This window comes from Pteropus vampyrus, unplaced genomic scaffold (assembly GCF_000151845.1).
Source record: "Pteropus vampyrus isolate Shadow unplaced genomic scaffold, Pvam_2.0 Scaffold44, whole genome shotgun sequence".
In the NCBI taxonomy this organism is placed as follows: Eukaryota; Metazoa; Chordata; class Mammalia; order Chiroptera; family Pteropodidae; genus Pteropus; species Pteropus vampyrus.
In genome coordinates, this window is record NW_011888825.1 from 1,343,355 (window position 1) to 1,358,819 (window position 15,465).

At 49.4% G+C, this 15,465-nt stretch overlaps 1 protein-coding gene across 5 annotated transcripts in view; it reads right to left on the reverse strand.

The window, feature by feature from the left end:
- Nucleotides 1-15,465, reverse strand: part of PIK3R5 (phosphoinositide-3-kinase regulatory subunit 5) — a 72,111-nt gene that overhangs the window by 4,389 nt on the left and 52,257 nt on the right. For 3 of the 5 annotated variants that reach the window (XM_023529942.1, XM_011358948.2, XM_023529943.1), the window contains 10 exons: nucleotides 7,971-8,040; nucleotides 5,259-5,433; nucleotides 4,510-4,663; nucleotides 3,736-3,819; nucleotides 2,736-3,447; nucleotides 2,443-2,605; nucleotides 2,020-2,145; nucleotides 1,391-1,519; nucleotides 1,093-1,186; nucleotides 798-874 (listed from right to left, as the gene is read on the reverse strand). In XM_023529942.1, the coding sequence (XP_023385710.1) occupies nucleotides 798-874; nucleotides 1,093-1,186; nucleotides 1,391-1,519; nucleotides 2,020-2,145; nucleotides 2,443-2,605; nucleotides 2,736-3,447; nucleotides 3,736-3,819; nucleotides 4,510-4,663; nucleotides 5,259-5,433; nucleotides 7,971-8,040 (1,784 nt within the window). The remainder of the gene's footprint in view (nucleotides 1-797; nucleotides 875-1,092; nucleotides 1,187-1,390; nucleotides 1,520-2,019; nucleotides 2,146-2,442; nucleotides 2,606-2,735; nucleotides 3,448-3,735; nucleotides 3,820-4,509; nucleotides 4,664-5,258; nucleotides 5,434-7,970; nucleotides 8,041-15,465) is intronic. The other 2 variants (XM_011358950.2, XM_011358951.2) reach the window with 2 other exon arrangements.

Below are 15,465 nucleotides of genomic sequence, written 5' to 3' on the forward strand. Positions count from 1 at the left end.
CCTGACACACAGGTCCCAAGGTTAGTCCCTCCTGCCCGTCTCCATTGCCACCACAAGTAAAGTAGCCCCATCATCACTATCCCATTCAGCCTTTTTATTGCCTTGTCATCACTCACCACTCTTTGACATTATCTTGGCCATTTACTTGTTTCTTGTCTGTCTCTCTCCTCTAAAAAAGTTACATGAAGGGCCTAGCCCTTTCTGCTTACTGCATTTCCCCCTTGCCCAGCACAGAGCCTGGCAAGAATAGGTGTTAAATGACTATCTTTTGAATGCTCGAAGGAAGGAAGAAAGAGAAGAAAACAAGAAGGCTCCCCACTGGTGAAGTTGAGCCTCTCGTGGCCTGTACTCCAGGGCGAGACGTGCTCAGAGACTCATGCCCTCCGGTGCGCTCATGCGCATCCCCTCCCACCCCTACCCCACAAATATCATCACTCTCTTTTCATACCAGTCCCACCTCCCATGCACCTAGCCAGGTGCCCCAGCCCACAGACTCTGGCCTCTGCCTTGCTCTGTGCCTCTGGAAGACCCACCCTGGCCCCACTCTCACCCCAGCCCTGTAGCCAGGCCCTGACACTTCACGGAAGCTGCTGAGCACATTCAGGTGTGGGGAGAACACAAGAGTGGGGAGGCTTTGGAGGTGCGGGGGAGAAAGATGTCCTCTCTCACCCCTTCCCCCCTTCTCTCAGGGTCCAGGGGAGCCTTCTGTAGCCTTCCAGCTTAAAAACTGGGGTCCAGGAACCTAAGAGTCTGGCTCTGTGTAAGGGAAGATCAGGAACAGACCCCAGAAGTCTTACCTTGCTGTAAATTATCTGTAGTGTTAAAGGGACGGCCTCCCGGTCCCCATCAATGCCCAGCCTCTTGCTGCCGGGACCTGTGCCACACACAGACAGACCTTTTACTCTCTCTTAGTGCCTCTCAGACCCAAGGGCTTCGCCTACCCTCACCCCCACCTTTGGCCCTGCCTTCTGGTGACCCAACCTTTCAGGGGGTCTCACTTTCCCAGAACTCTGTCTCTCTGTGGCCCTGCCTCTTTGGCCCCGCCTCCCCACTCTCCCCATCTGTCTCCACCCAGGGTCAGGCAGCACCTACCTGAAGCCTTGATGGCACGAGTGGCAGCAGAGTGACCAAGTTCCAGGGAATGAATGAAGATCTCTGTCGTCTTCTCCCCGGTAATAAAAGTCAGCTGGAGAGGGCAGGACCAGGGCATCAGTGTGGACCTCCTGCAGGGGCCCACCAGGCTCCTCCAGCACAGGGCCGGGGGCTGCTATGGGGTAAGGGCAGGCCGTACAGGCCCAGCAGGGCACAGGCTGGAACCTGGCAATGCTGAGGAAGGCCTGCCAGTGAGTCTGATGGAGGAGGTGGCATGGAGTGGCAGGACAGGCCTTACCTCTGTCTGATAGACCTGCAGCAGCACCGGCCGTGCAGCGAAGCGGCAGTAATAGAGCAGCATGTCGGCCAGGATGGGCAGCTGGGTGAGGGAGCCCTCCAGGGGCCGGGAGTCAGCCTTCAGGGACTGCTGGCGGGGGGTGGGGGGCCGGAGCCAGAGGAACAGGTGGAGAGAGAGCAAGAGAGAAAGAGAATATGAGAGGAAAAGAGAGGAATGCACACACAGACATGAGGTACACAGGCAAACGGCCAGAGAGGGCCAGGTGAGATGGAAGCAGGAAACAGAATGGTCAGGGGAGGACCCACAGCCTGGTCTCCATATCCCTCCCTCACTTGGCACACGGGCCTCCAGGGAGGCCCCTGGCTGAGATGGACAAAGCTGGGAGTTGAAGATGGGTGCCCTAGATCCTTTTGAGGACTTTCCCTGTCGCTATAGTGACTCTGTCCCTGGCCCTCAGTGTCCTGGGTTCAGGATCGGTCCTGCCTCTCACCTACCCTCCCTGCTTATTTCCAAGTGAGCCCTGATCCTCCTTGGAGGCCTGAAGCTTGATCTCCCCAAACCAGAGCCTTCTAAGCGAGGTTGTGTGACTGCAGCCAGTGGTCCTCTCACTCATCCCAGGGGCCACTTACCTGGCACAGGACTTCAGGGGGCAGGTGCATGAGGCCCAGCACGTTGCGCTCATACCAGGGGTCGAGCATGCCGAGGTAGTAGGAAATGTCATTGGTACTCTCCTCCCATGGGGCCGTGCCCAGCTCCTGGGACAAGGGGTGAGAGTCATTCCCAGCTACCCTGGACGGCACTTGCAGCCTCAATCTGAGCTTCCCCCTGCTCTTGGAGAAGTCTGACAACTTTCAGTATGCCATACAGCAAAATGCCACCCCCAAGTGCAGGGCAGGGACCCTTTCTGGGAGCCAGGACCAGGCAGGAGGAGACATCCTGTAAACATAGGTGATTGCTCTTGGTGACTTCCAAGTAGCACCCTCAGGGAACTGAAACCTACTCATGTCTACTCTACCTTCCCCACCCCATTTGGTCCAAGGCTGGGGACATACTGCAGAGCCGGGGTGCTTTGGGGAGTCTGTGGGAAGTGGGGGTGTCTGGCTCCGAGGGGTTGGGCAGGCGTTAGAGCTGGTCCCCTGGCTTCGCTTCACAGGAACATAGAAGAACTGAAGCTTGAAGAACCGTGTGAGGAGCGGGCGGTTGTTCTCCAGCCGCCTGGCAAGAAGAAGATGGTGAGAAGGGAGCTCCTTGGTCCATCTTGGACTTAAGCTTCAAGACCCACATTCCGCCAGCACCATCACTCTGCTACCCAGGGCAGAGTGATGCCCCCTATTCCAGTTCTCACCGCAGGTTGCTGTACGCCCGAGCCACCTTCCCCGAAATCCGATCGGAGCCGAAGACCACAACACGTAGTGTGGAAGCCTTGGGGTCCTCGTCCCCACTCAGGAAGGGGCGGCGGCGCTGATGGCGAGAGGCAGGGGCCAGGAGCCAGCTGGGCAGCTGGGCGTTGAGCTTGGGCTGGGGCAGGGAGAGGGAGCGCTGGGCTCGGGCAGGGGGCAGTGCTGGGGTGTCCAGGGGGCTGCATAGGCTCCCAGCCCGCCTCAGGGGCAGGGCTGTGTCCGAGCTGCCTTCCAGGCCCCGAGAGTCCCTCCGCATTACCAGCTGGCTGGTGCTCTTGAAGAGTTTATAGATCCTGTTAAACTTCTGCCCAGGCCTGCGGCAGCCCCGGCGTTCTCGACTACCAGGCCTCTTGGGCCACTCTGAGGAGCTCTCCTCACTGTCTTCCATGTAGCCACTGTCCATGCCATCCGAGAGGCCCGAGACAAAGGAGGTCAGCAACTGGCGGGAGAGGGTGGCCCCGGAGGCCTGAGATGAGGCAAGGGACAGGGAGGAGTCGTGGAAGGCCTCTGAGCTGGTGGAAAGCAGCGAGTCCCTCTTGGCACAATGCCCATCTGTTTCCAAGTCCTCTTCCTCCTCCTCTTCCTCTTCCTCATCGTCCCCCAGGATCCCTGGCTGGAGCAGCTCCTGTTCCTTGAGCAGGATTTCCTGCAAGATGTCTGCAGGCGAGAAAGGGAGGCATCATTTGGGTGTCCGGACCCTTGAAACCCCTCTTGCTCGCCCTTGGGAGGGGCGACAGGCTAAGACACAATGGACTTGGGGACAAGAGGGCAGAAGGAGGGTCCAGGCCAGCCTAGGACTCAGAGTACTTCCCTCTGCTCTGCTTAGAGCCTGCTCAGGTGGGAGGGCTGCTGGGGTATGGGAGGCAGCTGCACAGACCAGGACCAGGAAGAGAGCCCAGGCAGTTTGGGGGGCAGGCACCACGAGGGCCCCAGTCAGCTGCTTACCAAAGCTGTCCTGGTTCCAGTCGTAAGTATAGCACCTGGCGACAGGAATGGGGATGGTGTGGAGCTTGCCGGGTTTTGCAGTGTCTGTAAGAACAGGGCAGGCAGTGGGTAAGGCCTGGGAAGGGGTCTTGAGATTGGCCAGCCCTGTCCTCTCGTCTTAGAGTTGGCAGAGGACTGGCACAGGCCACGCAGCCGAGTGGGCCGAAGCTGAGCTGGAAGCTGGGATGCCTAGCTTGCAGCCAGAAGACCTTCTTTCAAGGGCACCATGTGGATGCCATAACCCTTTGTAAACTGTGTAAATGTGGCCAACACAACATCTGAGGCTCCTTTTACAGGGTCCAAGCAGAAAAACAATGGCACTATGTCTTCAGGTGTATCCCTCTTCTATGGTAATAAAGTTGTGGAAAGGAAGTTTCCCAGACTCCTTGGGGTGAGGTGTGGCCATGTGACCAAAGTGAGACAAGGGGTATGTGTAGACATAATGCTTGCAACTTCTGCATTATCTAAATATGTAAACTATGTAAAAAGGAAGTACCTTGCCCTAGATTAGCATTCTCTTTTCCTCCTCCCACAAGCCACCACATGATGGCAGCCAAACCCTAACCCTGCAGACAGTAACAATGTCCCAGAGGATGATGGAGCAAGGAGATGTTGAGGAATGCAGGTCCTTGAGTGACTGTGTGGAGCACAACCAGAAGACAGAACTGGACTGCTCACTGAGGGAGCCAGAGCTGGCGATGGGGAAAGTGGGCCCCACTCTCCCAAGAGCCTTACCTAAGACACCACGGAAGCCAGCTTTCTCTCCCACTGCCTGCAGCTTGGTCCTTAGCCACTGCCGGGCCTCGGCTGCATCCCCGATGCCAGAAGCCAGCTCCTGTGCCTCTGCAGTCTCCGTGAAAATGTCCTCAAGCTCCGCCAGGGTCTTGGACTGAAGTTCCAGGAGGAGACAGGCTTGCTCCTGTACCACCATGTGGCTGCCCGACTTCTCTACCTCCCAGGGCCTTACTGAGGGCAGCAATGACCAATCCCCTCCCTGACCTCATCACCCACCTTTACCCACCACTGACCAGGGAGCCACGCCTCCCCTTACTCCTATTCTCAGGAAATGGTCATGAGAGAAAGGCCCAGAGCCAGAGCACTGCAGAGTTGGGAGGGACTTCAGCGCTCACTACTGCAGGCCAGAGAGGAAACAAGGCTGACCAGGATCTCACAACTGCCCTGTCACAGAGCTAGGACTAGAAACCAGCTCAGCCAGCTTCAGCCTAAATCTCATTCCTTTGAGGCTCTGTGCCCAGCCCCACTGCCCAGGGGGCCAACCACCCTGGTCCAGACCCAGCACAACAAAAGCCTCTTGACCAGGCCAATTCTCCAGCCACTGCCCTGCCATGTCCCTTGGGGTAAGGGAGGCCTGAGTGCACTGGAGACTGTAGCACTGAGATGAAGCAGACAGGGGAGCGTGCCTCTCGGAAGGAGTGCTCTGCTGGAAGGGGATGGTGTGTAGCCCCAGGACACCAGACACATACCTGCAGCCTACGGTGCAGACCTGGGAGGTCACAGTTGGTCCCAAAGGTGGCCTGGAAGGCGTGCAGGAGCAGGGTGATGTAGGCGCTGTGGGGCGTGTGCCCGGGCGTGCTCAGCTTGTTAGCTACGGTGAGGAACTCAGCCTGCACTTCCACTGGGTTCAGCAATAGTACAGTGCTGAGGGCACAGAGGAGTGGCTGTGGGCATTGGGGGCACAGCCACGCACCTCAAACTGGTGCTGGGCCCCGTTGAGGCCAAGGCCTCCCCATAGCCCAGGCAGGGCCTGAGGCCAGAGTGAGGGGGGTTGGTGGTGATGGGGCTCGAGGGTCCTAGTTCCAAGAAGAAAGTTTATGGTCTACTTTTCAGTTTTGTTTTTTTTTAACCAGGTATTTTCAAAGATCTTTTTAAAAATTGAACTCAATTTTCAAAAATTAATTTTACCTTAATTTTTATATAAACATTGTTCTTACAGCTCATCTAAATAGATACAAGATTACTCAAAAGAGGGTTGTATTTTAGGTGAGGTGACTTGAAGCCAAGCGATAATTCCGTGGAGGGGGAAGGAGGGCAGACACACGCCATGGTGCAGTGTGGCCTAATGTGGCCTCAGGAAATGGTCATGAGAGAAAAAGCCAAGGGTTGTGGCATGGAGTAGCGTATGCCAGGAGGAAGGGGAGCCAAGTCAGGGCTGCATCTGAGTCCTCCACTCCCAGGGGACACCTTTTCTAAATTGCCAAAGCTAGTTACTCGCACAGGCTAGTATCAGGCTGGGGAGGGAGTGGTGTGCTCAGCCAACTCTCCTCCCGCTGCACCCTGGGCTCCTCCTTGGTGCCAGTGTTGAAATGTGTTCATTATGAAACTTTCAAACACACCCAAATGTTAAGAGAGTCATGAACCCCGAGGGTGTGGATCACGCAGTTAACAGTAAACAACACCAAACTGTTCTCACTTCGCCCATGTCAACCCTCATCACTGCATTTTCTCGAAGTATGTTCAAACCATGATGGTCTTATACCTATAAATGCTTTAGTATGAACCTCTCACACTCGCTCCTGCTCTCTCACAAATCCATGCTATGTTTAAACTCAGTGCAGAGAAGCACCAGGTAGGTAGCATTCCCTCCGATTTCTGTGGACATCTGTCCCAGAGCAGGGCCCTGGGCTTAAGGCACAGGGATAGGACCAGGCTCTGTCAAAGTCCCCATCATTTGGGGAGAAACTATATTTGATTTCTCTACAAGAAAAAGGCGGTAGGCCCACTTGAGCAGCCTCTAACTGAGGCCCTCTCCACTGAGCACTAGATCATTCCTTCCACAGACACGCTCTGAGCCCCGCTGCGTGCAGGACCAGGCCAGCCAAGCCTGTGCTCTCGCCACTGCATGCTTTCACTGCCGAAGAACTTGCCATTGTTCCCATCTTACAGAATGAAAATGAGACCATCTCTCAGCACCAAGCCCTTTCTATTAACCTCCCTGCTCCTCAGGTCCCCAATCTAAAAAATACCTTTCTCATAGAGTTAACTTGAGGAGTGGATGCTGTAGCAATGCTTACAGCAGTGCTCAGATCTCAGCAAGGGCCCGACAGGTGTTGGTGACTACTCACCATTCACCTGATCCAGCCCCTGGGAGGTGTCTTATTTATATACTAACCTAACGTTAGTTACTAAACATTTGTATGCCCTGTCTCTCTCAAAACCTACCACTGGCTTGCTTGTTTGTTTTTACCTGGGAGGGACTCGATAGATGTTTGCTCAGTGGTGTCAATGTTCAGTGAACCCCGGGGCTGAGGATGGGGAGGGACTGGGGTGACTCTAATTTCTAAGCCGGTGGAGGCTGGGGTCTCTGGGCTTCCAAGTGTCAAAGCAAGACAGCACCCACATGCTTGGAGACCTTCCAGAGGGTCTTCAGAATGGAGGCTTCTCCAGTGCTTGTCAAACCGTAAGCCGGGACCCATGAGCAGGTAATTAAATCACAACCAGAACTGCCTTTTAAATGAAATGGAATAGAATGGAACAGAGCCCATCGTATGAAGTAAGAGTAAGTTTATTTCCTGAAACTTGTTTCAGGTGTAGCGCTGTGTGTGTGTGTGTGTGTGTGTGTGTGTGTGTGTGTGTGTGTGTGTGTGTGTGTGTGTGTGTGTGTGTGTGTGTGTGTGTACGCACATGCGCACACGCACGTGCCAGGTTGTCATATAAAATGATTTTTTTATTGTAGATTCTGGTAAAAAATGTTTGGAAATTACTTTTTTAGTTACAAGCAGAAAGACATTTGGAAAGAATGTGAGTTTTTGGATAATACTGAGGTTCAAATCCTGGCTCAGACACTTAACTAGCTGTGTGACCTTGGGGAAGTTACTTGGCCTCTCCGACCCCCAGTTTCCTCATCTGAAAAGTGGGGTAAAGTGAGGTAATGTGTGCCCAGCACCTGCCCCAATCAATTCAGGTGGTCCTTAACCTTTTTTTAAAAAAAGTCTCTGACCAGTTTAGGAATCTGATGAAAGGCCCTCAGCCCAGAAAAACAAACCTGTGCACAAAACATCACCAGCCATTCCAGGGGTGTCCCCCTGAAGCTTGTTTGTTGGTGGCTGGGGTAAGAGGGCGTGCAGTGATGGAAGGAATGCCAGATGCATGGAGTGGGGTGCTATAACAATAGCAAAACGATGGGGAAGGGGTCCTCCCGTCCCCACCCCCTGTTTTCCCTGCCTAAGAGCACTCACACAGTGGAGCTTCGGTGACTCCTAACGGGCAGGCCCTGCTCAGCCCTCACCAGTCTCTGGTAGGAGATTCCTGTGGCCAAAAAAAAAAAAAAAAGAAGGAAAGAAAAAGAAAAAAAGAATTCATAGTTTACCTGTTACTTCAGAAATCATGGCCCTGCACCTTGCAGCAAGCCCAGCACTGGACAATGAGGTTGGGAGTTCCTGGATGAGGTTCAGGACAAGGGGCAGATTAGACCTGAGGCCTCCATGGCTTTTAATGGTATGAGTCCCTACCATGGCTCGAGCCACCTTGCAAAGCTTTTCTCTTCAGACTGTGGCGCTGAGCACACTAGGAGGAGAACTGAGGTCCAGCTGCTCCTAGTTCCTGTCACTGCTCCCCTCTCTCAGTCTTGGTGACCTGCAAGGTGTGCCAGGCACTCCTCGACCTGTTCACTCAGTTTCAGCACCTTCCACAGCTCCCTACCTTCCCCTCAGCTTCTCTGCCTGGCTCCTCACACTCTTTCAGGGGACCCTGAGGGGACTGTCTATCTCTAAGGTTGAGCCTCTGCACCATGGTCCTCCTCCCAGCCTTCCTCTCCAGCCTCATCTACCTTTCCATCTCCTCTGATTTCAAAAGTGTGGAGAAGAAATGAGTCAAAAGTTTTTCCTTTTTGCTTGCAACTTGATTCAGTTCTGCAGCTGGAAAATAGACCCATAACAGTATGTATTCAGTTCTGTGTCAACCTTGGTGAGGAGATTAAACAATAGTTCACTCTCGGCACCAACAAGGGAACAGAAGCAGGCGATGGGACTCAGGGAGGCTGGTAGCCTCTTGTTAGAGCTTGGAAATCATCATGGTGGTCCCTGCTGTGGGGAACAGAGCTGCCCTGGACTGGGTGTGAGCTGGGAGTAGAAAGGAAATCTCGGAAAGTACACAGCCAAGACTGGGGTTAGAGACAGCCACAAATGGCAGAAAATTACCGATGTATGCTCTGTTCTAATTTAGAACCTGATTGCTTTGATTTGGGGCCTTTCGTTGGATGTTTCTTTTAGGTGATTGTCATATGTTTAGAGGTTAATGTTATGTCTACTTTGATAGTAAAGTCCCTGAAACAGTGGCTGTTACTATCAGGACTTGGAACACCGTCTGGTAGCTGCTAACATGAACAACATGCAAAAGCTCCCCTCATCGCCCCCTCAACTCCCCAGTAAAATGCTGTATCGAACGGGAACACCCATCCCTCCAGAGGCTCCGAGGCAGAACACACAGACAGCCTTCTCTTGACTCTTCTGCACTTTTCTTTTACTACATAACAGGTAGCCCGCACTCCGTGGGCCAATCGCTTCACCTTTAATTGTGCCTCTATTGACACAGGCCACACAGCTGGTCACACTCCTGGGGGGAGGGCGGTGGGAAGCAGATGGTAAGATCACTCTCCCTTCACATCAGGTTTCCCCCAAACACCGACCATCAGCATCCAATCCCATGGTACTCCTGGAACTGCCCTCCTGAACTCACAAAGCCCAACACCTTGACCTTATCATCATTCTCCTTGAATAATATTTTTTTGAGTGTTTGATACTGTTGACCACTTTTTACTTGAAGCAAAGCTTGCTTTTCACCATTAGTCTTCATGACAAGGAACATTCTTCCACATCTTATATTTCTCTACCTGTTTATCTTAGGATACCCTAATAGTCTCATTTGGGAATTGTAGTGTGGTTAGAGCTGGGACCTGCTTCTTATCAGCTATACTGTCTCCATATAATCTTGCTGTTTGCCTGATTTTGCTGCTAGGGGACTTTTAGGAGGATAGCTGTGCCCCTTGACACACCCTCACCCAGAGGGAGTTATTTCCAGAGCTGAATATCCTAGACACCAGCAGTTCCCAAGTGGAGCACAGAGCATCAGATAGAACTCCCTCCTCTCCCCTACCCCACCACAAAAACATTTTTAAAATCCAGTAGGAGGCAGTCCAGGGTGATCACAGTGGTCCCACAAACATCCTGGACCAAGCTTCTCCCATTTTTCTGCTCCACCATCCTTAGCAGGAGATACCATCCTCAAGATCACTTCATGGTCTAAGATGGCTGCTGGAGTTCTGACCATCATGTCCTCATTCCAGTACACAGAAAGGAAAAAGTGAGGGGGGTTGCAAAAAGTTTAAGTCACTGTTATTTTGGGCTTCCTGTTATAGGCAGCTTGTTCAGTTCCAGCTGATCACACCCTATGATTTCTTGAACAGCTGCCTTTCACTCCTTTCCTTAAATCTCCCCTTGTGATCATGTGATATAATAAGAAATATATGTATGTATGTATGTACGTACGTACATATTAATCCCCAATTCCTGGGACAGGGCTTCTAAATCCTTGTAATTTTATGTGTGATAGGTGTGAAAGGAGCATCTTTTGTTATTTATAACTAGCCCCTTTTAACTGGACCTGAGTTTATGCTAATGAGGTGACTCTTGGTGGGTCCCTATGTAGCTTCTGGTAAGGGCTAGTTGCCCTATGGAACCAACCATGTAATTGGAACTTTCAGGAAGGGTAGAGGAGCTTAATGGGTGAGATGACTGAGTTAATAGCTAAATTTTAATCAATCATGCCTACTTAATAGAACCCCCATAAAAACCCTAAACAATGGGGTTCAGAGAGCTTCCAGGTTGGTAAATGCATCCATGTGCCAAGAGGTAAATGTGCCCCAACTCTACAGAGACAGAAGCTCCTGAACTCAGGACCCTTCCAGACCTTGCCCTGTATACCTTTTCGCCTGGCTGTTCATCTGTATCCTTTATAACAAATGTGACTAAAGTGCTTTGCTGAGTCCTGTGAAATGTTCTATCAAATTATTGAACCTGAGGAGGGGGTCATGAGAACCCTGATTTGTAGCTAGTTGGTCAATAGTAAGGGAGGCCCGAACTTGTTATTGGCATTTGAAGTGAGGGCAGTCTTATGGGCTGAGGCCCTTAACCTGTGGAATCTGTGCTGACTCCAGGTAGTTAGTGTCAGAATTGAACTGAATTGTTGGATACCCAGCTGGTGGTTGGAGGGCTGGAGAATTGGTTGGTATGTGGGGTGGCGGGATGAGGTGGGGGACCCATGTGTCTGGTGTCAGAGTATTCTGTGGGTAAAAATGGCACAGATGCTCACCTATTAGTCAATGTTGGTTGGTGTTCTTTCAAGAGGTTTAAACCTTTTGTTCCACAATCAGAGACAAAAAGGAGAAAGTGCAAATGTTTATGACTAGTAATGTCCCAAAAGAAACGTATTACTGGGAAAGAATATTCAGAATTCACCTGCCACCAGCTGATAGGCAAAACTAACCTAATTCAGGTTTGTTCCAGCTTTGACAGGAGGTCAAAAAGTAGGAAGGCACTAAGTGAAAAGGAAAGGGACAGGAGAAATTGCCTAAAGGCAGAAAGCACTTGGCAGCCAGGACAGCCCAGAGACTTTCAGCCATGCAGTCACCTGCCTAGGCCTCTTGGTAGAAACACAGCTTTATGCAAATGTGAGAATGTGGTTTTTGGAATCAAAGTTTACAGGTTTTGGAATCGAGAAGACGTGGGTTCTAGTGGTAGAGCTCTTGTTAGCAATGTGACCATGTGCAAACTACTTGGTTGTCTAGTCTTCAGTTTCATCATCTGAAAGATGGAAATAATAGTAACTATACAGGGGAATGTTCTGAGGATAGATGAGACTGACCCTTAGCAGGGTTTAATGCACCATAAGCACACAGTTAACGCAACTATTGCCATCATCATCATCATCATTATCATCAACAATGATTACAGTTCTAATTTTGACCAGGAGGCTCAGAGAACTTACATAACCTGTCCCAGGTCATTCATTGGCCAATAAGTGACAAAGCACAGGTCTCTGACATACCAAGACCCATGTTCCCTCTTTCACACTTGACTTTATAGCTTTAGCAAGAAACACTAAACTTCTCTGAGTCTTGACTGTCTCGTGTATGAAATGGGAATAATATTGCTTTTTCCTCTTACTCCATAGGGCTGTGGTCTGGGTGAGATGCAATCACTGAGGCTTGTGTGCTTTTGAGTGACTCCCACATATGATGCACACTGTTGCCCCTCAGGATTACAGATAAATTCTTTGCAGGCAAGTATTGTGGTCTGCACAGCCATGCCAGCATAGAGTAAACATTCAACAAACATGTGGGCTCAACTCAAGAGAGCTGTGGTGGGCAGGACCCAGCAATACTGACGTGAGGTTTCCTGCCACCTTCACAGTAGAAGCAGTAGGCACCCTATTGGGGGGTGGAGTCAGGAAAAAGGGGGAGGCCCATGGGCTTCATAACCTGCCCACTTCCTCTGGCACCCAGCCACATCAAAGTAGGATAAACTGTTTCACTAATCTCCATGGCAACTAGATCCGTAAGTCTCCCTGGGTGGAGGGCCCAGCTCTTCAAGTCCCTTGTCATCTTCTCCCTATGATCTTGCCAGGACCTTTCTCTTAAGCTAACACCACCCCAAACCTTAGTGCCCCAGCAATGTGAAATCAATGTGCCTTAGCATTTATCCTCACAAACTTATCAGAAAGGGAGATATTATTATATTCCCATTTTATAGGTCAGGAAACTGAGGCTCCTATAAGTAAAATGTCTCACCAAAGGCCCTACAGCTCCAGGATTTGAAACCACGATGGTCTAATACCAAGTACTGGTAACCACTAAGCTATTCAGCCCCAGCCTCTCCTCTGAGAGCTCATCCCTCAGCCTCCATTCTGGCCCCCTTCCTACTCCCTCCCATTGCCTCCTTCAGTTGGGCTTATTGGGGGTGGGGGCACCCAGAAATAAGGAAAAAATATTACCACATGCCTTTACAAAACCACGTTTTCTAACAAGCCCATTTAAGGCTCATGTAGAAGATTGTAATTTAGTTTAACTTACTATTTGCTGTTGATGAGGGCTCAGGCTCTGTGAAATTAGAGGTTAACTTGTGGATGTGAGATCAGTAATTTTTTTCAGTATAAAAGATAACCTCAACAGTAACAGTTTTATTCCCCTATATAATTTTAACTAATTTTGTTTCTAATTTTGCAATCTTACTCTAGCTTATGTGAGAAACTTATTTTAGTTTTTCATATTCTCCTTTAAACCAGCACTGCCATCTTACTGGCTCCCTCAGTAAGGGAGTCGAACATATCTTTGACATAGGCTCAATATACATTTGTGTGAATTAGGCTTTTTTAATTGTTTGAAGACAACTCTCTGACAAGACAGAGTTAATGGTTTCCTGTTTCAGATCTGCTTTCTCTGGAAGAGGAGAAATTCTTACCACAGGCAGCCTGGTCTGTACATCCTTCTCTAGACATTTGCCTTCTCCTAGGTCACCAGCATATTGTCTCAGGGGCAACGTTCAGGGGGAGGCCCTCAGCAGTGAATGGCAAGAGTTCCAAGGGTCCTCCCTGCTCTGAGTCCAAAGGACCTTCATACCATTTCCATCTCCAGTTGCTGCTCTGCCTGGCTCTTATCTCCAGGCTTAGAACCCCATGTCTCAGAGTCTGGGCCTCTCCATAGCCTGCCCCCTTGCTCCACATCTGCTCGCAGTTGCCCAGAGCAGAGTTCCTGCTCAGCTGCCCACAAAAGTAGCTCCAAGCATAGTGTGCATGCAGTGGAGGAGAGCCAGCTGGTTCCACTTGAAACTGGGAAGTGATTTCCCCACACACAGGTGACAGCCCTCCCCAAACCCAACATCTCTGTATCCCTATTTCAAAGTAAGAAAGAGTCGTTTAAATCTTTAGTATAGACTGAAGGCCCTGCCAAGGCCTTTGCATGTTAAGTCTTTTCTGTCTCAATTACAGATGGGAAGAAAAGCTTTGCATTCTTGTTAAAGGAATTCTGGTCACAAGCTAGAAGCCCAGAAGTGATCTAGATCTGCTTGATTTGGGAGGCAGTGGGGAGGACAGGAATGAAAGAGGTTCTTAAACTGGTTTGTTCATTTAGGGTGTCTTGGAAAGTTAGGATGGCAGTCTGTCAAGTCAGCATGTGCCCGAGCACCTTTCCTAGTTCAACACTTTCTCAGGGTCTTCCTGATTTCTTAATTCTTCTGCCCAAGTCTCTCCTATGAGGTGAAGTCCATATAATAAGTAGACATAGGTTATGGCCAGCCTTAGCCTGTGCCTCCTCTGCTCCTCTGTAACAACAGATGGTTGAATGACTGAGGGAAGGCAGATCAGCTGATCGATTGGGCTAACAGTTCAGCTGATTGGTTGGGGGCAGACAAATCAGATGATTGGTTGGGGAAGGTAGTCAGGAACCTCACTGAAAGAATTTAAAGACAAAGCTTCAGTCCTGAGCTTTCTAGGGTTCATGAATCATTGGGGAATAAGGTTTGCTACTTTTGTCCTGTGTGTTTAATGTGTACGTGTACGATGAGAATTAAACGTCTAAATAAAGTGTGGTGCATATATAGATTAAACAGTATGGAAGTTCCTTAAAAATAACAGAATTAAGAATAGAATTACCATATGCACCAGCAATCTCTCTTCTGGGTATATACCTCAAAAATTCGAAAACATATCCATAAAGATATATGCACCCCAATGTCCACTGCAGTATTTTTCACAGTGGCCAAGACATGGAAACAACTAAAATGTTCTTTGATAGATGACTGGATAAAGAATTCAGTTGGATAAAGATGTGGTACATATATATAATAGAATATTACTCAGCCATAAGAAGAGATGAAATACTGCAATTTGCAACATGAATGGATCTTGAGGTAATCACGCTAAGCAAAATAAGTCAGACAGAAAATGTTGAGAATTATATGATTTCACTCATATGTGGGATATAAAACTGAAAGCAACAAACAAATAAGCAAAAAATAAAAACTCATAGACACACACAACAGGTTCATGGCCACCAGAGGGAAAGAGGGGAGGAGGGAGGTAGATAAGGGTAAACGGAGTCAAATATATGGTGACAGAAGGAAATTTGATTTTGGATGGTAAACACACAACACAATATACAGATGATGTATTATTGAATTGTACACTTCAAATCTATATAATTTTATTATTCAATGTCACCCTCCAATAAATTTAAAAAATTTTTTAATACTATACCACACGCATAGATTTTTTTGGACCGGCTCTTTTTTTTCTTCCCACTCAAGTTACTGAACAACTTTTGATCTCAGTAACTGTGCTTCTATGATATTATTTTTAATTATTTTTAACGACTTTGCTACAATATACCTCAACCAAGTTCAATATTTAGGTCTTTGGGGATTGGTTGATTAGAAATAACTCATCGATAAACAACCTTGTAGAAAAAATTTTTGCATATCCAAATTATTCATCAGGATAAATTTCCAGGAATGGAATTGCTGGGTGAAAAAAATAATGTTTTAGAGAATGAACTCCATTTTCCTGACCAACACTGGTCTTTTTGTTCCTTCTTATGTTTGCCAATTTGATAGGGGGAAAAAGGTGTCACGCTGTTTAGTTTTGCATTGTCTTTATTACTAGTGAGGGTAAATATTTTGGGGG